General features: G+C 41.7%; 1 protein-coding gene and 1 long non-coding RNA gene across 3 annotated transcripts in view; one reads left to right on the top strand and one right to left on the bottom strand.

Annotated features, from left to right (window-relative positions):
• The window catches only part of MACF1 (microtubule actin crosslinking factor 1), a 350,958-nt gene that overhangs the window by 161,132 nt on the left and 164,042 nt on the right, over positions 1-25,784 (bottom strand). For both annotated transcript variants that reach the window (XM_081492100.1, XM_081492101.1), the window contains 9 exons: positions 4,595-4,761; positions 3,692-3,804; positions 3,485-3,591; positions 2,953-3,072; positions 2,719-2,814; positions 1,956-2,083; positions 1,772-1,865; positions 1,420-1,574; positions 461-737 (listed from right to left, as the gene is read on the bottom strand). In XM_081492100.1, coding sequence (XP_081348226.1) covers positions 461-737; positions 1,420-1,574; positions 1,772-1,865; positions 1,956-2,083; positions 2,719-2,814; positions 2,953-3,072; positions 3,485-3,591; positions 3,692-3,804; positions 4,595-4,761 — 1,257 coding nt within the window. The remainder of the gene's footprint in view (positions 1-460; positions 738-1,419; positions 1,575-1,771; positions 1,866-1,955; positions 2,084-2,718; positions 2,815-2,952; positions 3,073-3,484; positions 3,592-3,691; positions 3,805-4,594; positions 4,762-25,784) is intronic.
• On the top strand, positions 17,395-23,928 carry LOC145506762 (uncharacterized). The gene is made up of 4 exons (XR_014054311.1): positions 17,395-19,815; positions 20,892-21,346; positions 22,651-22,793; positions 23,589-23,928. It is a non-coding gene; the product is annotated as an uncharacterized LOC145506762 (long non-coding RNA).

Genomic DNA, 25,784 nt, shown 5'->3' on the forward strand with positions numbered 1-25,784 from the left:
GAAGAGCTCCACGAAGGGCTTCAAATTAGCAAAGCCTATGCATTTAAGCCTTCCCTGGTCGCTTAGACGGTAAAGCATCTGCCTACAATGCAGGAGACCCGGGTTCGATCCCTGGGTCAGGAAGATCCCCTGGAGGAGGAAATGGCAACCCGCTCCAGTATTCTTGCCTGGAGAATCCCATGGACAGAGGAGCCTGGTGGGCTACAGTCCATGGGGTCGCAAAGAGTCAGACACGACTGAGTGACTTCACTTTCACTTTCCTGCATTTAAGATGGGATTTTGATGATTTGAACTGATCTTATTCTTTCAAAATTTAATAGAGAAGGGGGCTTGGGAACTAGGCAGCAGCGATAATTAAGGGAATCTATACAGGGGGCACAGAGAAACCCGACCGTCTTCGACAAGTGCTGGATTCAAGGAACCTCAGTGTGCTGCATAAGTATTTGGAATGTACACCCACCTGCATTTCTTCGACCCAAGACAGTAGTTCATACACAAATCGAAGGTTTCCTTCATCTTCAGAGGAGGAGATAGACACAAGTTCAGCCCGAGTCATGGGCTTTCGGAACCAGGAGGTAGAAGAAGAATGGGTTCCTTTGGTCAAGGGTTCTGCCTTCAGATGAGTAGTGGTTAAAGTAGAGGGTGGAACCAATTCAAGGGAGGTGAAGTGGCCCTTCCGGTACAAGTTGGTGCACTCTAGACGCAACGTGACCAGCTCATCCTGCAGACGCATGACCCTGAAATGGAAGAAGAGAAAGAAGACATTACATTTATAACGTGCTTTTCAAGATAAAAATTTCTCTATTTGACAAGGATGAGGTAAAAACAAAGCTGAGATCATCTTAGGGAAACTGTTTTTAAAAAGAAAAAGTGTTCTGTGAATGCAAGGTGGTGTTATGTACATCTTCATGGTTCAGAGTCATCTTTGAGGCAAGTGCCAAGTTACAATGTTAACTGGAGGGAAGCAAATCAAAACCAGTGTCTACAACTCCTGGATGATACAACAGAATAAACCATGAACTAAGGGGTCAAAAGATGTAGCTCTTAGTCTCAGCTATGTACAAAGATCCTCATCCCTCCATGTATGTTGGGTTCCTCCTCTATGAAAATTTACACTGAAGCACTCCAGCAGTTCTAAAGCAGACGTGGTACCATAGTGCTGCAGGTCCCTCTGAAATATGTGGGGATGTTATAAGATGCCACACACAAAGATTAGGGAAACCTTCAGGTACTTAGTGGGCAGGACCTAGAATAAAGGAAACTTGCTTCTACCATGAGAATTTTCCTGCCTCAAATACCTGTAGCATCCCTACTGAGACACTGATCTCTAATGTCCAGGTTGTAAGATTCAGTGCCCAACTCTTAATATCTGAGAACCGGTAGTGATCAGGTGCTCTCTTGAAGTCCCATGTTGCCCACCTAAAAGCCAGCTCTTCTAGCTGGTAGTAGTTCTCATCTCGTAGGATTTGGAGATCCACCTGCAGCTGTCTGATGAGACCTTCACACTCCTGAATGTACATGATGACATCCGACTCACACTGCACTGGCTGCCCTGACTCCAGGTGAGCAGCATCCTGAAAGAGAAAGGGAGAGTAAGAGGGGGACAGCTCCCTCCGCTCTCATGCACTTGGACCCAGGGAGCCAAGACGTCCACTGCAATTCCAAGACAAACGAAGCTGGATCCCTCAACTGTTGACTTTAACCATTATAGTACAGGATGAGAAGTAGAAAACATGTGACATGAACACGTGAGATAAACAGTCAGACTTACAGCCTGCAGTGTATTTTTAGCTAGTGTCAGTTTTTCTTCACAGTTCAAAGCACCATTCTGGATTTTGTTTGCAATCTGTAGCAGCAATTCCAGCCTAAAATAATAAGGTGAAAACCAGAGTCAAGGGCAGGGCTCAAAGCAGCCCAGTTAGTGATGCCAGATCCCCTCCAGGCTCTGGACCCACCTCTCCACAGCTGGCCGAAGTGATTTCTCTCGCTCCAGCATCTCAATGATGAGTTTTCCCCACTCTTCTTCCACATCATTAGGGTGATAACCTTGAGGCAGTTTAATTCGGCCAAATTCAATCCATACCTAAAAAAAAAAACCAGATCCTTTTTTAGTCCAAAAACACAGCCATGCCCTCAGGCACCAGTTTTAATTTATGCCTCATCCATCACTTCTTGCTTCTTTGCCCAGCCATTCAGCAATTTTTCCCACTGTCTAATAAGAGATGACAAGTGAATATTTTAGCAGTACTTCACCTTCAGGTGAGAACAAAAAAATCACCTCTAAAATAGGGACCACTTGCTTGAAATCCTTCCATTTCTTACACATTTTCCATAAATCCTCCTGTCCTCCCCTATCCCCACTGTGGAAACGCCCATCTCCGCAACTTCAAATTCTCTAGGAATCAAAATGTGAAGGGAAGCCTCTTTTCTTTCTATCTGAGAGAAAGAATTAGTCTTCCTCTGAGAAATGGGAAAACATCCATAAAACTCCAGATTTCTGAATGAATGTGTGCCACTTTCCAATAGGCCCTTTGAAAAACAGTGATGGCAGATACTTCCCCTTTACCGTAAATTCTCAAGAGCAGCCTGAGAGTGATGCTTGATTTGTCACCCTGAGAATATTGCTATTAACGAAGGTTTGGAAGAAGATGCAGGGAACAAAGTAAAAATGGGCCTGCAAGCAAACCCCAAGACTTATCAAAGGATGAGCTTCCTTACCTCTAATAATTTATATAATTCCTCAATTCTTCCTTTTTCTCTCTCCTTGGCCAGAATTTCTGTTTCTTTGAAGTGTATGTATTGATTATAAAGTGCCTACAAAATTAATATTTGGTGAATGAATGCAAACATCCTAGTTTTCATACCACCTCACCCAGGAGCCAGCAGCAACAAGCTCTGAGACTTACTCCCCAGAGTGAATTTATGAAAAACGATTTAAGTCCATAACTTTACCTTTAGTTCAACAGGGTTCTGGGGAAAGGATTTATCTGACATCAGTATTGTGTGCTGTTTGATCCAGGGAATGAGGGAGTCCACTCGGCTTTGGTATTCTTGCCACCGGGCGTCCACTTCCTATCGCCAAAAGGTAGATACCACACACGCCCTGATTAGCCGTGTACAAGACAAGCTCAGGAGAAAGTAGCTCAGGCCACCCCAAACCACATAAAACCCTTTCCTTTAATTACTGACATAGACACAGCCACTCAGTTTACAACTCAGAGTCCCAGTTTCAAAGCTCCTCAAGGACTCTCAAGATGGGATTCAATTTCCTAAAATAGCCTATGCTGGACACTACAAAATTAGCGCTCTCTACATTCATTCTCATGGACCAAGGACAACAACCATGTATAAAGATGATGTGGATTCAGTCTGCTCTGTACAAAGTGCTCTGTACACACTGAGTGCTGAAGAAACATAGTCTAATCAATACACTCCACCCAAACCAATCACAGCCAGAAGGTATTTTAGGAAAGTGTTCTTTTACCGTAGCACTGATCCCTTCTCCACCCTCGGGGACTTTAGGGAAGGCATCATAAATTGAAGACACATAAGTGATTACAGACTTCTCATCTGGAGATGGCACATCCACATCTGAGAGACAAAGGGCAAGAAATTTGTCAGAAAAATGGAACCCACCAGGGAAGAAACAATGAATATATGTCAAACACAGCCAACTCCAGACAGCTCTCACCTTCTGCATCCAGTAACCGGGTGACCCCTAGCCTTTCTGCTACTTCGAAAGCCTGTTCCAGATTCTCTCGGTTGCTCTGGATCTGTACCCTCTCCATATCTACCAGATCAGGTCTGCAAAAGTCCACCAAGACATATGAAATGCCCCTAGCTACAAGCACATGGAAATTCATACAAAGAAACCCTCTTAAAAGTACTCAAAGCTGAAAAACACTGAATGAGTTAGAGAGAAAGCAAGAGGTTTCGAGGAGCACTAGTCACTTTGTTAGTCACATTCCAGGAACCCAGGGCTCCCTAATTCTAAACTTATAGGATAGTAGGTTTGCTGGATTTCAAGGGAAAGGTATCAATTTTCCCCATACGTGGTTATGACCACTAGGAATACAATAATATTGATTTTTGTCATTCAAAATTCCTATTTTCCTCACCCACTCCAAGCAAGTCCCCACTTCATGCCCTTTGTAATTGTTATTTCCTCCAAGTGAATCACGCAACCCTAGAGGCCTGCATGGCGCACTCCTCATCCATAATTCTGCTCCAACATCCTCATCAGAGAGGCCACCACTGACCACCCTGCCCAAAACACCACAACCCCCATCACTCTCTTCCCTCCACTGCCCTCACCCCTGTATAACAGCATACACTTATGTGTTTACTGCCTATTTTCCCCATTGAAAAGTAAGCTCTATGAGGGGAAGAATTTAGCTGCTTTCTTCACTGCTATATGAGCCTATATGAACTCCTGCTTAGAATAGCAGGAGTTCAGTACATATTCCTTTTTTAAATAAAAAAAAATGAATCAGAGCCTGGACTGACAGCTGAGAGGAAATGTGGCATTATAGCTAATTACAAGAAAGAGATGAGAAGCAGCCTCTCCAGGCCCCTGAGGCTCCACTGTATTTACCTGTACCGGTGAATAAGTGCATTGAACATCTTCCCATCACTCCAGCAGGAGGAAAAGTTGGTGCATTTGATTCCTGTGTAACCAGCTGTCACCTTCTGGGTCCATAGGAGCAGTTTCTCCTTAGCTGACATGTCCCCTGATTCTCCACTAATGTAGATGTCAGAGATCTGTCAAAAGATAGGACATGAAGTAATTCAGGATAAATAAGATGAAACCTTTTAACCTTCTCTTCATACATGATGACTCTTAGGAGGAGATCCAAGGCTGTCATCACTTTAGATGAAAACTCCCAACATATATTCATTTTGTCTGGTAGTCAAAGGAATGCAAATTAAAGCTATGAAAGGTCATTTTTTTCACCTGTCAAATTAGGAGAGTTTTTATTTTTATTTTTTAATGATACTAGTCAGTATTGGAGAGAGTATCTAAAATTGGATATTCTCATGATATTGCCACCAGTGGGAGTATAAAGGGCATAAACTACCTCTGGAGGGCAGTTTTTAAATAAGTCTTAAAATATACATATATTTGATAGAAAGTTATCAGAGAAATGTGCAAAAAAATTTATACACAAATGTTTATCAAGACCAAAAGAAAGATAACACAAGCAAAGCAAACAACTGGGACTACATCAAACTAAAAGACTTCTGCACAGCAAAGGAAACCATCAACAAAATGAAAAGGCAACCTATACGATGGAAGAAAATATTTATAAATCCTAAACCTGATAAAAGATTAATATCTAAAATATGAACTCACTGAATTCAATAGCAAAGAAACAACCCAATTTAAAACTGGACAGAAAATCCGACTAGACATTTCTCTAAAGAGAACATACAAAAGGTGCATAAAAAGGTATTCAATATCACTAATCACTAGGGAAATGCAAAATAACACCATAATGAGTTATCACCTCACACCTATTAGAATGGCAGTCATCAGAATGACAAGGTAACAAGTGTTGGTGAAATTGTGCCGCAAAGGGAATCTTTGTGTACTCTTGGTGGGAATATAAATTGGTACAATCATTCTGGAAAACAGTATAGTGATTCAAAACGGAACTACCCTATGATCCAGCAATCTTACTTCTGCATATACATCCAATGAAAGTGAAAGTCACTCAGTCGTGTCTGACTTTTTGCGACCCCATGGACTATACAGTCCATGGAATTCTCCAGGCCAGAATACTGGAGTGGGTAGCCGTTCCCTTCTCCAGGGGATCTTCCCAACCCAGGGATCGAACCCAGGTCTCCTGCATTGCAGGCGGATTCTTTACCAGCTGAGCCACCAGGGAAGCCCAAGAATACTGGAGTGGGTAGCCTATCCCTTCTCCAGCATATCTTCCCGACCCAGGAATCAAACCAGGGTCTCCTGCATTGCAGGGGGATTCTTTAAAAACTGAGCTATCAGAGAAGTCAGGGATACATCCAAGGGAAATGAAAACAGGATATCAAAGGGATATCAGCACTTCCATGTTCACTGCAGCATTATTCACAATAGCCAAGATATAGGAACAACCTAAGTGTTGCTCAACAGACAGATGGATAAAGATGTGTTATATACAATAAAATATTATTCAGCTATGAAAAAGGAAACCCTGCCACTTGTGACAACATGGAGAAACTTGAAGGTATTATGTTAAGCAAAATAAGCCAAAGACAAATATTGCACAATATCACTTTAAATGTGGAATCTAAAAAAAGAAATATCAAAGCCATAGAAACAGAAAGTATAGCACAGTGGTTGCCTGTGGGGTGGCAGAAATAGGAAGAGGATAGAAAAGGGGTACAAACCTTTAGCTGTAAGCTGAATAAGGCCTGAGGATCTAACGTGAAACACAGGTGTCTACAGTTGAAAACACTGTATTGTATAACTAAAATTTGAAAAGCAAGTAGAACTTAAATGTTCTCAAACACACACACACACACACACACACACACACACACACACACACGAGGTGATGGATGTTAGTTAACTAGATGGTGGGAATCCTTTCTCAACATGCACATACAGGCACATACTGCAGGTTTGGTTCCAGGCCACAGCAGCAGAGGAGGTAACGATCGCAATAAAGCAAGTCACATGCATTTTCGGTTCCCAGTACATATGAAAGTCATATTTACACTACACTATATTACACGTGCAATAGCATATGTCTTAAAAAACAATGTCACACCTTAATTAAAAAAATACTTTATTGCTAAAAAACGCTATTATCTGAGCTTTCAGAAAGTTGTAATCTTTTTGCTTGTGGAGGGTTTGAAATATAAGAATCAACAAAATGTGGAACAGAGACACGAGGTAAGCAAATGTTATTGGAAAAATGATACCAGCAGTCTTGCTCAATGCATGGCTGCCACAAACCTTCAGTTTGAAATATATATATATATATATGTATAGTATCTGTAAAGCACAACATTTGTCTGAATATCAAATCACCATGATGTATTGTAAATATGTCACAGTTTTGTCAATTATACTTCAATAAGGCTGAAATTTTTTAAAAATACTTATCAAAATATTATAAATATTTTACAGCAAAATGTTATAAAGAGCTCAAACTAGTGAGGAATTGATTGATCACAAATTACAACACATACACAAGGCAGAATTCTTTATAGCACTTAAAAAAGTATGCTTTAATAAAAAAAAAAAGGAAGAAGAAGTAATTGATGAGGAAAAAGTAAATTAATGAGATGAAGTAAAGTAAAATAAAAAATGTGTTGTCAAATAAACTGGTTGCCTTTGCTAAGTCTTCCCCAGAGTAAAAATATTCAGATATTTTTACCATATAAAGTTTGCTGATTTTATTACCAATGAAAAATCCTACTTATGGGGAGAAAAGGTATGCTTTAGAAAGTGTTAGTGACAGGAAAATGACCACCATATTTTATAAAAAAGAACAAGAAGGGGGTTTTCCTGGTGGTCTCGTGGTTAAGACACTGAGCTCCCAATGCAGGGGGCATGGGTTTGATCCCTGGTCAGGAAACCAAGATCTTGCATGCTACATGGTACTACCAATAAATTAAAAAAAAAAATTTTAAGACTAAAAATCAAGAAAGAAAAATACAAACAAAATAATAAATAATAATACTGATTTTACGTTAAAAATATAATATATAGTTAAAGTAACAGTCATATATATGCATAATGTATGTGATAGATGCATATATGTATATGTATATACAACAAATTAGTAATCATAGTTCTATCTAAGTGATAGCATTATAGGTGATTTTTATATTTCCCAAATTTTCTACATTATGTATATTTTTATATTTAGAAAAAAAAGTTATTTTAAGAAACCTCCAAAATCTAGCACGGAACCTACTTTAGAGAGATGGCAGTCTTGAGAGAGGAGAAAAGTACATGCCTTTGATTCCACACAAGCCTAGGTCTGAATCTCAATTTCACCAACTATAATTTGGACCTCGGTTTATGACATCTGTAAAGTGGGAATCACACCTATTACCTTTTTAGGATTATACAATGATGTACCTAGCCCAAACACATGGCTAAATTCAACAAATAAGAGTTCCCTCTCTCTTCCTTGAATAAATGGGGGTTTTCCTTCAGTTATTACTGGCCTAACTCCCATAGCACTGATAATCTATATCATCAATTAAATGTTATCTTGCATCATTGGCTATTATTTAATATGTTTTTATTATCTAATACACACTTCCCTGGTAGCTCAGCTGATAAAGAAACCACCTGCAATGCGGGAGACCTGGGTTCAATCCCTGGGTTGGGAGGATCCCCTGGAGGAGGTCATGGTAACCCATTCCAATATTCTTGTCTAGAGAATCCCCATGGACAGAGGAATCTGGTGGGCTACAGTCCATGAGGTCTCAAAGAGTCGGACACGACTGAGTGACTAAGCCTAGCACAGCACATTATCTAATATCTCCCTGAGAGGAGGTTTCCTGAGGTGCAGACACTACATCTGAACTATCAGAACAATTTAAAAATCATAGCAGCCACTATGAAGGAGAGCTCCCTAATGCAGAATATGTCCCAGCAGAAGCCTGGATGCTGTGGAAGAAATAACCTCCAGCTCTGAGACTCAGTGATCAGAGCTGTTCCGAATTATCACCCATTGCACCTAGTGTTGTGAGGATCATATAATGGACATTTAAAGTGTTTTAATTAATAACCACTTAGTTAATAAACAATGTGTGTATCAGTCACTCAGTCACGTCCAACTCTTTGAGCTGCCACAGACTGTAGCCAGCCAGGCTCCTCTGTCCATGGGTTTTCTCTGGGTAAGAATACCAGAGTGGGTTGCCATATCCTTCCCCAGGGGATCTTTCTGTCCCAGGAACTGAACCTGGGTTTCCTGCATTGCAAGCAGATTCTTTACCGTCTGAGCCACCAGGGAAGCCCAGTAATAAACAATAAAAATAAACAAATAAAATATATTTGGGGATAAGACCCACCTAGAATCATGAGACACATTTCTTTTCTGATAGCAAACTTACTTAGCAAATAATGTATAGTCTATTATCAAATAAGCGAAGGACCCAATAATATATCATGTTGCCCAAGCCATCCTGAAAGTCCAGTGTAAACAGCCTCTCACTAGTACCAATTCCCTGCCAGTGCTCCTCCACAACATTCCTAACTGTTTATTTCAATAGCTAAATGACCCCCACTCTGACATATCCCAGTTCTTCCACTGTAGTGTTTCACATACACATTAAAGCAAAATATTGCTGGCAACAGGAAATAGATTTGTTGATGTGAAAAGGAACAGAATTTGAATAAGCAAAATGAAATGTGAGTATCTGGGTTCTTTACCCTAAAAAGCAATTCTAGTTAGTCAATTGATACTGTATATCCACAGTATCCACAGCCAGTATCTCTGATGGCATCTCCTGTCTGCCAATCACAGCATCTTTGAATATTGTATTGGAAACAGTTCAATGAACAGCTGTACTTCAGATTTTCCACACAGCTATAATGAGACAGGGAAATGTTTAGATCCCTCAGGGAAAGGAAAAATACTCTGTTTGGATTAGGGCCTTCCTAGATTGTGAGCTGGATGAGAAAAACGGGATTATCATCATAATCATTTCAGTAATTAAATTTGGCTTTTGTCCATCTCTTCACGTATTACTCATATGTGATTGCAATGCTGTCCTCTGAGCTACGTAGAAGCTTTTACCTTCATCTCCCAAATAGAGCCAGGGAGCTTTCTCCTTCATCTGGATATTTAAAAGGAACCATTTGGGAAAAGGGGACAGCCTCATTACCACCTCAGAGACTGAGCTCATCTACTTGAATTCTCTTTCAACACACACTTCCCACAGCTTGATTAATTCCTTCTCTGAAGCATGTCTAGCAACTGAATACGGTCCTAACAAGACAGTAAAGAATCTGCCTGCAATGTGGGAGACCTGGGTTCGATCCCTGGGTTGTAAAGATCCCCTGCAGAAGGAAATGGCAACCCTCTCCAGTTTTCTTACCTGGAGAATTCCACGGACAGAGGAGCCAGGCGGGCTATAGTCCATGGGGTCACAAAGAGTTGGACATGACTGAGAGACTAACACACACGCAAATCAACAAGTATTTATTGCACACCATCTCATCTGTGCTTCACACTGTGGCAGACACGACACGTCAGGAGGAGGGAGAAGAACAAAAAAGTCAGACACCGTGTGCTCATTCTGCCGTTACTTCTTGAGCAAAGATTATGTCCTAGGAGCTGTGTTCAAGTTCTTGGTATCTCGAGACAAAAGCACAACCTTGGGCCTCAAGCTCAAACAATTTAGTAGGGAAGACAAGACACCAATCAGAGAGACCAACGCTGTGACAGAGGTAAGCAAGTAACCCAAACCAGCAGCACCAAGGAACCTGACAGAGGCGACAAGACAACATCCACGCTGAAATTTAAGATCTAAGTAGAAGTCAGCCAGATGAAAAAGGGGAAACAGAACCAGACACGCTTGCTCTGAAAGAACTCAGTTGAGACATGCCCCATCTCTGGCTAAAATAAGGCTACTCCAAACAGTAAAGGGAAGTCGCTCAGTCGTGTCCGACTCTTTGCGACGCCATGGACTGTAGCCTACCAGGCTCTTCCGTCCATGGGATTCTCCAGGCAAGAATACTGGAGTGGTTTGCCATTTCCTTCTCCAGGGGGATCTTCCCGACCCAGGGATCAAACCCTGGTGTCCCACATTGGAGGCAGACGCTTTAACCTCTGAGCCACCAGGGAAGTCGGTAGGTGGTCCCAAATCTCCCCAAATGACACTAGGCAGATGGAAGAGAGAACTGGAGAAAGGAAAGCTTTGTGGCCCCATGAATACATAAACTTTTACAAACTTATTTAAACATATACCCATATTTAAAATAATCCACTTCTTTACCAAACAGAAACAGATTCACAGACATAGGAAACAAACTTATGGTTATCAAAGCGGAAGGGGGGGATAAATTAGGAGCTTGGGATTAGCAGATACAAGCAACTATATATAAAATAGACAAACAAGGTTCTAAGATATAACACAGGGAACTATATTCAATATTTTGTAATAAACCGTAATGGAAAAGAAAGTTTAAAAAAAAGAAGATATATATAGTCACTTTACTATACACCAGAAACCAACACAACAATGTAAATCAACTACACTTCAAGTTTTTAAAATCAGCGGCATATCTATTGCATTAATTTAGTATTCATGCTCATTTTTTACCTTTATGTTTCATAAAATCATGTTATTTGGAGTCCTCACAGGCATCCTTACATGGTCTTTTTCATAAATAAAGGTACTTTAAAAAATAATAAAGCTACTATTTGGGTGCATTTTCTAGAAAACATCAATTACATTCCTTTCTAAGATTTCTGAGATACAACAGCACTTGTCTGAATCCATGCTGTCCCTGTAAATTTCATCCCCAGCCATAAGAATCCAATTCTGTAACACTGTTTTTTTTCTATTCATTCTATTGCTATTTATGATTTCCATAATGTGATCACTTGCTGTGTGTGTGTTCTTTTATAAATGATGTGGGTGATGTTTGGAAAGTTTTCGGGACATCCCTAGTGGTCCAGCGGTTAAGATTCCATACTCCCACTGCAGGAGGTGCCGTTTGATCCCTGGTTGGGGAACTAAGATCCCATGTGCTGTGCAGCATGGCTAAAAAAAAATGCTTTTAACTTTAAAAAATTAAGTTTTAAAAATATGATTAAACTTACATACAATTGCTACATTCAACACTTCAACTTAGGTTATATTCTCAAGAACAATAGCTAAAACGTTCTTAGATTCTCAGTTCCTCTTTTTTTCTTTTCGGCCACGCAGCTTGCGAGATCTTAGTTTCCGGACCAGGGATCGAACCCAGGCCTCCTACAGTGGAAGCACAGGGTCCTAATCACTGCACTGCCAGGGAATTTCCTCAGTTACTCTTTTTGTTGAGCCAATTTTGTTAGTTGGTCTCTACAAAAACTGGTATCCGATGAATTAGCAGATTCATTCATCCTTTTTCACAAATTGACTATAATTTCACTGGGAGCCCAATAACAAGAAAGACTTTATTTAAAAAAATCCAATACAAAGAGAATCCACTCCTCCTCTTTTTTTTGAAGGCTAATTTCTGAAGGAAAAAAACTTTATCTTGTATTTAGGCATATGTGGTAAAATCACAGGAAAGAGTTTCACATAATTTAAGGCCCCCAAAAAGGAACAATAATATAGTAAATAGAGACTTCCCTGGTGATCAGTGGTTAAAATGCCATACTCCCAATGTAGGAGACCTGGGTTCAATCCCTGATCAGGGAACTAGATCCCAAATGCTGCAACTAAGAGTCCACATGCTATCTGTAAAAATCCTGTATGCTGCAATGAATACTGAAGATCCCACATGCTGTAAGGCATGTGTGCATGCTAAGTCGCTTCAGTCATGTCCAACCCTTTGTGATCCCATGGACTGCAGCCTGCCAGGCTCCTCTGTCCATGGGATTTCTCCAGGCAAGAACACTGGAGCGAGTGGGCTGCCATTTCCTTCTCCACATGTGCTGCACTAAGACCCAGCAAATAAATAAATATATTTTTTAAAAAATATAGTAAATAGTAATATTCAATAGAGGATCTCAGCATAATTTATAATTAGTATGGGCTAGAGTGATAAAAAATGGGCTTCCCTGGTGGCTCAGCTGGTAAAGAATCCGCCTGCAATGCAGGAGACCTGGGTTCGATCCCTGGGTTGGGAAGATCCCCTGGAGAAGGGAACGGCTACCCACTCCAGTATTCTGGCCTGGAGAATTCCATGGACTGTATAGCCCATGGGGTCGCAAAGAGTGGGACACGACTGAGTGACTTTCACTTCACTTCAGAGTGATAAAAATACTTCTTAAAGAAGTGTGATTTAAACTCATCCTTGAAGGATGTTATAGAAACAGTCAAAAAAAATGAAGAAAAGAATTCTATGTAGAAAGTAGATACAAACAAAGATTAGAAGCTGGAACAGGAATAGTAGTAGATGGTTAAGAGGTCGACCCATTAAGAAATGAAAGTTCTACTTGGGAATTGATATAGGAGAGAATATTAGACAGATTATGGAGGGGTTGGAAATACCAGGCTGAGGAATGTGAACTTTGTAAAGTCTACGTAAGTCTCAGGGAATGAACTAGATATAATGAGCTAATAATAATATTTGATTCATGTGTCTTGAAGTTTCTAGCTGACTTCACCCTATTACAGTGAAGGCATCAGACTTTGAAAACTTTCATTCAAGAAACAGGTGAGGGTACAAGGTAGTAACTCATTACAAATGCCTCGCTAGAGAGATCTTATGGCAGCTGTGTTTATTACCAACAGAAGAATTAGGTAAAGATCAGAGGAGCTCTCCTTTCAATATTCAAATTCAGAGTCATCGAAGACTTTTCAGGGAATATAATTAGAATGGAAATCCTGGATCACAGAATATGGGCATTTTAAAATTCTCCTAAATATTGCCAAGCGAAGTGAAGTCGCTCAGTCGTGTCCAACTCTTCTTGACCCCATGGACTGTAGCCTACCAGGCTCTTCCGTCCATGGGATTTTCCAGGCAAGAGTACTAGAGTGGGGTGCCATTGCCTTCTCCAAACTACTGTCCAAATAACACCACCAATTTATACTTCTATCAACAAGGGTGTAAAGTGTTTTTTCCATCATTCTGCATCTTTGCCTACACTATGCATTTTCAAACTTTTTATTTTCTGCCAGTCTCATGGGTATAAAATAGCATTCTGTTGTTATTTTGAGTTTTATATATTTGAATACTAATGAGAAAGAATCCTGTGTATGAGGCATTTGGGCTTTTTTTCTTCTTCTTTTTGTGAATTGCTTATTCCTGGGCTTTCCCCTATTTTTTCTACTAGCATGTTTACATTTTTCTTGTTTATTTATAGAAATTATTTAAATAATATTAATAACTGATGACTGAGTGACTAACACTTTCACTTTCATTGTGTTTTACTTGCATTAACTCTTATAATTCTCACAACAACCCTGAAAAGTATATACTATTCTTATCCTCAGTTTACAAATGAGGAAATTGTGCCACAAAGATATTAAGTAACTTGCCCTGAGGTACACTGCCAGTAAGTAGTAGAGCTAGAATTCAAACTCAGCCAACCTGGCTCCATACTCTTAACCACTTCACTTATGCTACACTTCAAATATTCTGGACAATAATCTTTTTTCAGCATATGCACTATATCATGTGTGTGGGTGTGCACACGTGTGTGCTCAGTCGTATCCAACACTTTGCAACTCCATGGACTGTAGCCTGCCAGGCTTCTCTATCCATGGAATTTTTCAGGTAAGAATACTGGAGTGGTTTGCCATTCCCTTCTCCAGGGGATTTTCCAGACCCAGGGATTGAACCCACTTCTCTTGAATCACCTGCATTGGCAGGAGGGTTCTTTACCAGCTGAGCCACCAGGGAAGCTCCTTGCACTGTATAATAATTCCACCATTATTTTTCCTAACAGTAGAGAAGAATAACGAAACTAACAGCTGGTTCTTTGACAAGATTAATAAAATTGGCAATCCTTCAGCTAGACTCACCAAGAAAAACAGAGTACACAAAACCAGAAATGAAAGAGAAGATGTTACAATTGATGCTATAGAAATACAAAGGATTCTAAGAGACTACTATGAAAAATTATACACCAACAAGTTGGACAACCTAGAAGATATGGATGAATTCCTAGAAATACACAACCTAACAAGACTGAATCAAGATGAAAAGAAAAATCTGAACAGACTGATTAATAGCAAGGAGAATGACTCAGTAATCAAAAATCTCTCAACAAACAAAAATCTAGGACAGCTTCAGTGATAGACTCTATCAAACATTCAAAGAAGAATTAACACCAATACTTCTTAAATTTCTTCTAAACTCATTTTATGAGGCCAGCATTACCTTGCTAACAAAACCAGACAAAAACAACACAAGAAAAGAAAATTACAGGCTAACATCCCTGATGAACATAGATCCAAAAATCCTCAAAATAATATTAGCAAACCAAATTCAACAATACATTAAAAGGATCATATACCATGATCAAGTAGGATTTATTCCAGTTATGCAAGGATAGTTCAACGTCCATAAATCAGTCAATGTGATATACCACACATTAACAAAAAGAAGAACAAATGTCGTATCATCTCAACAGATGCATAAAAATCACTTGACAAAATTCAACAACATTTATGATAAAAATTCTCAACAAAGCAGGTATAGAGGAAAGGTATTTCATCATAATGTTCATTATACTCGATGATGAAAAGATGAAAGTCCTTCCTTTAAGATCAGGAACAAGACAAGGATGTCTACTCTCACCACTTTATTCAGCAGGATGCTGAAAGTCCTAACCAGAGCTATTAGGCAAGGAAAAGAAATAAAAGGCATCCAAATTGGAAAGGAAGACATAAAAGTGCCACAATTTGCAGATGACAGGATATTATATATAGAAAACCCTAAGGACTCCTAAAGACATCAAAAACTATTGGAATAAACAAATTCAGTAATTTGCAGAATACAAAATCAATATACAAAAATCTGTTCCATTTTTATACACTAGTAACAAACAATCAGAAAGAGAATTAAGAAAACAATCCCATTTACAACTGCATCAAAAAGAATAAAATATCTAAGAATAAATTCAACCAAGAAGGTGAAAGACCTGTATATTGATAACTATAAGACAGAAATGAAATAAATTTCAACACAAATAAATGGAAAGAAATTCTGTGCTCACAAACTAGAAGAATCAATACTGTTAGAATGTCCATACGACTCAAAGCAACTTACAAATTCAAAACAATCTCTATAAAAATTCCAATGGCATTTTTCAATTAGAACAAATAATCCTAAAATGTATATGGAAACACACACACACACACACACACACACACACACACACACACACACACTGATTAACCAAAGCAATCTGGAGAAAAGAACAAAGCTGGAGGCATCATGCTCCCCAATTTCCAACAACATTACAAAGATGTAATAATTAAAACAGTATGATATTTGGCATAAAAATAGACACATAGATAAATGAAACAGAAGATAAAGCCCAGAAACAAACCCATGCATATGCAGTCAATTAATTTACAAAAAAAGGAGCCAAAAATGCACAATGGGGAAAGGAGAGTCTCTTCAATAAATGGTGTTGGGAAAACAACAGCCACACGCAAAAGAATAAAACTCAACCACTATCTTACACCATATCTCCAAATTAACTCAAAGTGGATTAAAGACTTGACCATAAGACCTAAAATCATAAAACTCCTAGAAGAAAACACAGGAACAGAGAAGGTCATCCCTTATATGTGGAATCTAAAAAGAAATGATACGGATGAATTTACAAAACAGAGACTCACAGACTTAGAGAACAAACTTAAGGTTGCTTGTGCGAAGGAATAGTTAGGCAGTTTGGGATGGACATGTATACTCTGCTACTATTTAAAATGGATAACCAACAAGTACCTACTGTATGGCACATGCAACTCTGCTCAATACTATTTGACAGAATGGATGGGAGGGGAGTTTGGGGGAGAATGGATATCTCTGTGTGTGTGTGTGTGTGTGTGTATGTATATAGTTGAGTCCCTTCCCTATTCACCTGAAACTATCACAACACTGTTCATTGGCTATACCCCAATACAAAATAAGAAGTTTAAAAAAAAAAAAAAAGGAAAGAAAGAAAACAAGCAGCAAGTTCCTTGACACAGATTTGAGCAATGATGTAGTTAATTTGATGCCAATAGCAAAACAACAACACACACACATAAAACATCAACAACAGACACACAAAAAGCTTCTACACAGCAAAGGAAACCACCAACAAAATGAAAAGACAACCCATTGAATGGGAGGAAATATTTGCTAATCATACATCTGATAAGAAGTTAACATCCAAAATACAGAAAAGAATTTACACAACTCAACAGCAAAAACATAAACTATCCCATTTAAAAATGGGCAGATCAGAATACATGTTTTTTCCAAAGAAGTCACACAGATGGTCAACAGGTATATCAAAAGATGCTCAACATCACTTCTGGTACTTATCCAAAGAAAATGAAAATACTAACTTAAAAAAATATATGCACCTTCACTGCAGCTTTATTTACAATAACTAAGATTTGGAAACAACTGAAATGTCCATCAATGGATGAACAGATAAAGGAATTGTGGCATATATACTCAATGGAATATTATTCAGCCATTAAAAAGAATGAAATCCTGTCATTTGCAACATCATTGGATCTCGAGGGTATTATGATAAGTGAAATAAATCAGACAGAGAAAGACAATACTGTATGATTCTTCTTATATATGGAAAGCTTTAAAAAAAAAAAAAGTTTACAGATACAGAGAAGAAACTGGTGGTCCCAGAGGTATGCAGATGATATTTTTTTTAAAAGATAATAAACTCATTATACGTTAATATAAATAACATAATTTGACAAAAGTAATTTTCCAAAACAAAATAAATTAGTGAAGAGCAGTGAAAAACAAACCAAAACTCAGAAAAAATGTTCCACTTGAATTGGAAAATACCAAATATATACAAAAAAAGAATGATATTGTGAATTCCTATTACCAATCACCCAGTTCCAACCATATCAACTCATAGCTGATCTTGCTTCATCTACACTCCACCTACTTCACTCCTCCCCTATTATCATAAAGCAAATTCCACACTCTCATTTCTTCCAAAAACACTTCAGTATGTGTCTCTAAAAAGATTTTTTTTTAACAGTCACAACACCATTGTTATACCTGAAAAATAATGATTATTATTTGGTAGTATTTTTAATTAAAACTTTTTAAAAGAAAAAACTCCTTTCTTAAATGAAGGTCTAACTGTAACTTTAACTGCTAAATTCCTCCAATAGTATCATCTCGTTAATTTTGCTTTCTTCTTGCAATACAAAGCCAGTGTTAGTAAAAACAACTTTCTCTATAATTAAAGAGGAGAAATGGGAAAGGGATACTTATAACTGAAAAGGCTTAGCCCAGAAAATAATATACCAACTGATTTCTTTCTCATCATGTCTAGCCCCAGTGTTTTCTGACTATTTACCCGAAATCTAAGGGTTTGTGGCAAGGGCAATGGTATTCGGACAAATTCTTCATTCAACAGAATCCACTAACCATGGCCAGGAGACTGGACGTGGAGCCAAGGGAGAAAAGAAAAGGATTTTCAACAATTTTCCTTGTTCCATTAAGCCAGGTATTATAGCTATTGATGGCAGCTGGGAGCAGGGAGTCCTCCTGAGAGATGGATTGGACCAGCGAAGCCCTTTGTCTGACATCAAAGTACAATTGCTGTTAACTCGCTCCTACCCACCTCCAAATCCAAGTCTACTTATCATCCTGAAAACCATTTTTGTCCCCTGGCCACTGTCATCCTGTTTCTGTTGTTAACTGTTTCCTGTCAAGAGAAGAATCAGCTCTACCAGGTGAACAGAAAAGCTGACTATTTGTCGTCTATTACCCAAAGCCGGCACTCAGCAGAATCAGAATCAGTTCCCATTTCTCTCTGTCCTGAAAAGAAACAAACCCACTGCCAAGCTTCCGTGCCAGCACAGCCTGGCCCCACTCCGTCACCATGCGGAGAGAGACAATGCGGCCTGAGTTATGTCAAGGACAGACACCACTCCAGAGCGTAAAGTTTTCTGTTTTCTACCCTGACATGTTAAAGACAAAACAAAACAGGAACCAACCAACAGACAAAAAATCAACTCTGTTGGAGTGCCTGCTGCTCCCTCTTTAGGAAGGAGCTGGTGTGTGACCAGCAGCAGCTGCTCTCCTGACCCCTACGTCCTCCCAGGGCCCTCACATTCCAGTCAGATGCTCTCACCCTGAGGCTCAACCCACATTTCCCAGGAGATCTGCAGTGTCAGAACACGCTCCCCTTCCTCTCTTGCTGTCACTGTTTCCAGGCCTTGTGAGCAGCCTGCCAGGTAGGGTGCAGCTCCCTGAAGACAAGACCTTCAGAGGCCAAGGAAGGTTTCAGGCCCCTGTGAACTTAAGGACCTTCATCCTTAAGGGATACAGGACACTCATCTTGAGAAGTCACTTCTTATCTGTCATACAGGATGGTCATACAGTCTGAGGTCCCTGCATCACCAGATGGACACAGAACCTCAAAGACGTGCCAGGCTTCTCAACTGACTCCGGGTCATCTAGTTTTTCTTCCTAGGCCATAACTGTGTAGTCTGGTTGTGTCTGATCTCGGGGAAGCTGGGACGGGATGAAGAGCTTGACTGCCCAGAAAGCACCACACACCAGTACGATTCTCATACTGAACAGCCCAAGAATCACACTGCTGTTGATTCGGTCAAACTATAGGCCACGGTCCAGAGGTTTCTTCTACCAATGTCTTCTTGGAGGCTCCTCACAGAGTTGTCCAGAGCCTTCCTGCTCCAGAAGTACCACAGTCACCTACTGGACACCTACTGGACATTATCTTGAACTGCTGCTGCTGCTAAGTCACTTCAGTCGTGTCCGACTCTGTGCGACCCCATAGACGGCAACCCACCAGGCTCCGCCGTCCCTGGGATTCTCCAGGCAAGAACACTGGAATGGGTTGCCATTTCCTTCTCCAATGCATGAAAGGGAAAAGGGAAAGTGAAGTTGCTCAGTCGTGTCCAACTCTTAGCGACCCCATGGACTGCAGCCTACCAGGCTCCTCCATCCAACTGATTTCCCAGGTAAGAGTACTGGAGTGGGTTGCCAGTGCATTCTCCTATCTTGAACTGACTTCCGCTAAATGTGAGCTCCTTCACATTTTATATTCCAAACTTTCTGAAAACCTCACACTTTATTCTAAGCATGTATCCTAAATCATCACGATTCCCTCCACAACTTCAGGAATATCAAAAGAGCGATCAGTTCAGCCACCGGTTCTGCCGCAATTGCTCTACATCTGTTCTGTACCAAGGTAAAAGCCGACTTTGACGTTCCCTCTTATCCAATGATACTCAGATACACTCCACCCCAGCAGCCTCACCACCTCCGTCCCCACCTTAACACACACACACACACACGCACACATTTTTATATGCAAAGTCCAAGGATGCTTCTTGCCCAATCACGTAATAAAGATTTTTCAAAGACCATTTTTTTCCTCCAACTGTTCAGAGTCTCCAAACTCTATAATAACAAAGGGCACTGAAATGGGCCTATCCGTGGGGTAAATTCATCACCCAAATAGGCATTTTAATCACAGGTCACCTTAAATTTGCATCTCTCCCCAGCGTCCTGCTTTTGGTGAGAAGCAGGGCACCAGCACGTGGGACCCTGTCTGTTCTGCAGGCACCAGGGCAGCTGCCCACAGCCCAACACGGAAAATGCCCCGCTCCATCTTCTACCTCTGGCCCTCTGGCACCCTAAAGTTTTTTCTTCTGCTGCAGAGACCGATATGCCAACAAAAGTTCTTCAGTCATCGATGATTATAACTTCAGCCACGTACACCTCCACCCCACATATGCCAGACCAGACCCTGTACCACCTGGGGTTTTCCCTCCTCTGTGCTCAGAGCTCTTAAATTCTCACTTGCTCCTTGACTCCTAAAAACACCCACAGCACCCACCACCTATCACTACCACCACCTCCACTTACGTCTAAATATGTATCTCACAAACAAAAACATGTCAGAGACATAAACAAGTCTGATCAGAAAACAGATCGTTTCTAGCCTTGAACCTTCAGCCTGCTCTAACCCCCTCTATCTGCCCCCTCAAGTTCTGGACTAATCTTCAGATAAACCTATGTCCCTCTCCTCCAGTGCTGGAATTAGGAACCAGTGGAGGACTAGCCGCTTCACCTTGGGAATGGGTGTTGTTAGCAGTGTCCCCTCGGGAGAAGGATTACATCAGCTCCAGGAAGGACACCATCCTCCAGGGAGAAGAGCAGCCACACGCACACAGAAGACAGTGCCTGCCCCTGACCCCTTCCACCTCACTTCAGAGAGTCAGCCAGCCTCCCCGTAACCTCCGTGTACACCACGACCTCCTACAGCAGGGAAGCTGATAAACAGACCTGCTGAGAGGGAAGTATTACCTAGCACTGCACCTTGAGAGATAACCCCACCAGAGAGCTTGAGCAATTATGTGGCATGATTACCCAGAGTCAGGGAGTCCCCAGAGACAAGAAGCCGGTTTCAAGCATCAAGGGGCAGACCTGAAACAGATTCTGCTTGCCAAGCGTAGCAGTGGCTAACTCCCGGTATCTGACTGACAGGTAAAGTGTAAGAAGCAGCATCGCACTCCTCACTGCTCGCTGCACTCCACTTCTGTAAGTTTGAGGCCAGTAATGCAAACCGCCGCTTGACTATCCCTTAAGCATGCCCACCCGTCAACTCTAGACCCCATAAGGGGGCGTGGCTTGCCTCCAAAGAAAGGGTGCCATCCTCTTCTGAGAAGGATGTGGAGCTCTTTTCAGGCTCCAGGTCTTTAGGCTGGATTCCATGTAAGTGGGGCCCATCACTGCCATAGCCGGAGGAGGACGGCAAGATGCTCACAGTCGGGCCACTGATGGATACGTCACTCTGAGAAGCAGGCAGTCTGGGCACCTGGGGGGGCACTCGACCCACGTGGGCAGGCTCTGGGCAGCTCTGGCCTCTTGGCTGGTCTGGCAGTGATGAAGGAGTGGAATGTTCCACAGTCCAGGGACCTGTCTGAGGGGCACTTAAGATGCCCTTGGTTCCTCTGCCAACACTCCAGCTGGCAGAAAGACTGTCTGTGTCGGCGGAGTGGTCTGTCCTGGGGGAAGCACTGCTCCTGATTCCTAGCTGAGCAGCTCCTTTCTCCACTGCAGTCCCCCTGTGCAAAGGCAGCAGCACGGCCCTGCTGCTGCAGGAGGCTGTCCTCGGAAATTCCACCAGTTGGCTCACTGACTTCTCGCAGTTCCTTTCTGCAGGGTTATCGAGCAGGTGAGCGATGACAGTCGTCCCCTCTTCCAGGGAATCCCAGACCCCTCCGGCAACTGATGACTCATTCTCCAACAAAAGCTGAGCGGTCTGGATCTCCCCCTGGAACCTCTCCTTCACCTGAACAATCATGCCCTGGGCTCCCACCCCTGAGCTGGGGGCCGAGTCCCCGGGCAGTAACATGTCAAGGGGTGGTGGTGGCTCGGCCCCTCCCACTCCTTCCCCCTTCTGGAGACTCACTGTTAACTTCGTCAGGGTTCCGGTCTCTTCGAGGGCTCCAGTTCCCTGCAAGGGTTCTTCCTCACGGGATGCTGCTGGAGTAGGGGTTTTCTTCCCCTTCCACTTCCTTTTGAACCGAACCCTTTTCTTAGGAGATATGGGAGCCTTCTCGGGAACGGCTATTGAATCTTTCGGCTCCTTAACGCAGCCCAGCGAATTTCCCATTGCTTTCCTCTCCTAATCTCTGCAAAAACGCAGCTAAGCCAGTCCTGGGATCCCAGAGAAATCCCAACCTCGGCTTCATCGGATTAGATGTACATTTAAAAACATGCACTATGCCGGCAACCCCTCCAATTCTTCCTCCCTCCCTCCCCGCCTCTCTCTCTGTCTCTTCCAGCCGCTGCCGGTTCAGACAGCCATCTTACAGGCTCAGAGCTGCAACAAGACAAATTCAAAGCATCTCACTGCAGTTCAGAAATCACTTGACCTAAAAGCAGACAGAAACCGGATTGGCTACAGCTTCCTCTCTCCAAATATGAGGTAATTGGAGCACGGCCCTCAGAAACACAAACAGAAAGCAAAAAGGAGCTAGGAACCAGGGGAGGGGAGGAATTAGGGAGGGCGGGATGGAGGGAGGGAATGTATGAGTAAATGGAAAAGGGAGGGGGAAAGAAGAGAGGCCCTGGGAGAAGGTAACGTGAAGGAAGGAGGAGAAGAAAGAGGGGAAAAGCGAACCAGCTGCTGGTACCAACCAGGAAGGGAAGGGCCGAGAGGAATCAGGGCCGGGAAGAACCAAGGCCGAGGACTATGGCCCCCAAACTGTGAAGGGAGCTAGATTTCAACAGCTGCACCGAGATGTCCAAAAGAAAATATCTAACAGGATTAACATATTCTCAAAATTTTCAGGTCAAGAAACAATAAAATGATAACCTGGAGACCAGGGCCTAATCTTCATAGTTACAAAAGAAACACATGCTTTAAAGATCTAGACTTTTGCAGCATTTCTTTCCCTCCTTTTCAGAGAGAGAGAAAGACAGACAGACATCTGTTAATTCTGCTGGCCGATGACACACAGAGGGAACACCCGGAAATCAGTTTTGAGTACAGTATTATGGATGTTGGGTAAAAAGGATACCACTTACAAATACAACAGAGAAGCAGTGTTTCTGTTGAACAATACTTGACATGAATGTTCAACAGTAATTACTGCTGCTGCCGACAGCTAATGCAGTTTTAGCATTTCGTCATGTACCACACCCTGTGCTAAGCTATAGATTCTCATTCAATTCCCACAGTAACCAAATGAAGTCAAAACTATCATTTTACACTTTACAGGTAAAGAAACTAAGGGTCAAGAAAAATGGATTTACTTGCTCAAGGCTTCAGTCAGAACGTGGCTGCCTGTTTGAAAGACTCTGAACTTGAACCCTGGATTACACTGTTTCTACTTGCAGCGGGGATGCAAGTCTGTATTCAGTTAAGTAAAACAGGAAGATACTCCACTGTTTTGAACTGGCAACTAGACTCACAAAGACCAAGAACTCAAATGAAAAGATAACTCTTGCTATTTGGGAGTGAGAGAGGAAGTTGCTAAAATGAGGCCCAGATGGTTTTTACTCAAATTGCAGCAGGGCAGGAAGTCTGAATTAAAGGCCTGAAAAGTTGGATTCAAAAACTACCCTGTTGTGCCAGTGGGGTTTGCCCACCTCTTTTTTTTTTTTTTAAGTATACATGTGACAGATGAGATAACAGCACAGTCCAAAGGGCTCCAAATGGAGTGGAAGGACAGAGGCTACAGGTGTTTCCTCCCAGTTGAAGTTATTTATTCTATACCAGTAGGATCCAGACCATTCTGCAGAGAGAAATAGTTGGCCTGGCTCTAAGTAAGCCTCCCTACCTCTCCTGGAGACCTGAAAAATGCCCGTCACGAAAGAAAGCATGAGAAGCCCTGAAGTCACAGCTCCTACACAGTGCTTGAGACTGGATTGATGCCGGAGTGCCTGACCACGGCAGGAGGTGTTCTTTCTCCCTTCTCCCCAGGCCTTTCCCAAGGCCGACTGTGAAGCTGTAGCACCATCTTATGGCCATGATAAACCACAGCAAGAAACAGGACCAGGAGGTTAGCAGGGGAGAGAAACTTAATCAGACTCCAGGAAATCACCTAATCAGCAAAAACTCTGACGTTACAGTATAACTCTCCAGGCAGGCACCAGACCTTCACTCCTCCAGTGGAGAGCGCTGGAACGAAGGGGCTTCACAGATGCACACCCCAAGGCCCAAGCTTAAATTTTGTTCCTGTTCAGCGCAGTTCAGTCCCTCAGTCGTGTCCGACTCTTTCCGACACCATGGACTGCAGCACACCAGGCTTCCCTGTCCATCACCAACTCCCGGAGTTTACTCAAACTCATGTCCATTGAGTTAGTGATGCCATCCAACCATCTCATCCTCTGTCGTCCCCTTCTCTCTTGCCTTCAGTCGTTCCCAGCATCAGAGTCTTTTCAAATGAGTCAGTTCTTCGCATCAGGTGGCCAAAGTATTGGAGTTTCAGCTTCAGCATCAGTCCTTCCAATGAATATTCAGGACTAATTTCCATTAGAATGGACTGGTTGGATCTCCTTGCTGTCCAAGGGACTCTCAAAGTCTTCCCCAACACCACAGTGCAAAAGCATTAATTCTTCGGTGCTCAGCTTTCTTTAGAGTCCAACTCTCACATCCATACGTGACTACTGGAAAAACCATAGCTTTGACTAGATGGACCTTTGTTGGTAAAGTCTCTGCTTTTTAATACGCTGTCTAGTTTGGTCATAACTTTTCTTCCAAGGAGTAAGCGTCTTCTAATTTCACAGCTGCAATCACCATCTGCAGTGATTTTGGAGCACAAAACAATAAAGTCTGTCACTGTTTCCACTGTTTCCCCATATATTTCCCATGAAGTGATGGGGCCAGATGTCATGATCTTAGTTTTCTGAATGTTGAGTTTTAAGCCAACTTTTTCACTCTCCTCTTTCACTTTCATCAAGAGGCTCTTTAGTTCTTCACTTTCCACCATAAGTGTGGTGGCATGTGCATATCTGAGATTACTGGTATTTCTCTCAGCTTGTGCTTCATCCAGTCCAATATTTCTCATGATGTACTCTGCATAGAAGTTAAATAAGCAGGGTGACAATATACAGCCTTGACGTACTCCTTTCCCGATTTGGAACCAGTCTGTTGTTCCATGTCCAGTTCTAACTGTTGCTTCCTGACCTGCATACAGGTTTCTCAGGAGGCAGGTCAGGTGGTCTGGTATTCCCATCTCTTTAAGAATTTTCCAGTTTCCTGTGATCCACACAGTCAAAGGCTTTGGCGTAGTCAATAAAACAGAAGTAGATGTTTTTCTGGAACTCTCTCACTTTTTTGATGATCCAAAGGATATGACTCAATTTGATCTCTGGTTCCTCTGCCTTTTCTAAAACCAGCTTCAACATCTGGAAGTTCACGGTTCTCATACTGTTGAAGCCTGGCTTGAAGAATTTTGAGCATTACTTTGCT

This window comes from Giraffa tippelskirchi, chromosome 5 (genome assembly GCF_054371585.1).
Source record: "Giraffa tippelskirchi isolate mGirTip1 chromosome 5, T2T-mGirTip1v1.2.pri, whole genome shotgun sequence".
Classification (NCBI taxonomy): domain Eukaryota; kingdom Metazoa; phylum Chordata; class Mammalia; order Artiodactyla; family Giraffidae; genus Giraffa; species Giraffa tippelskirchi.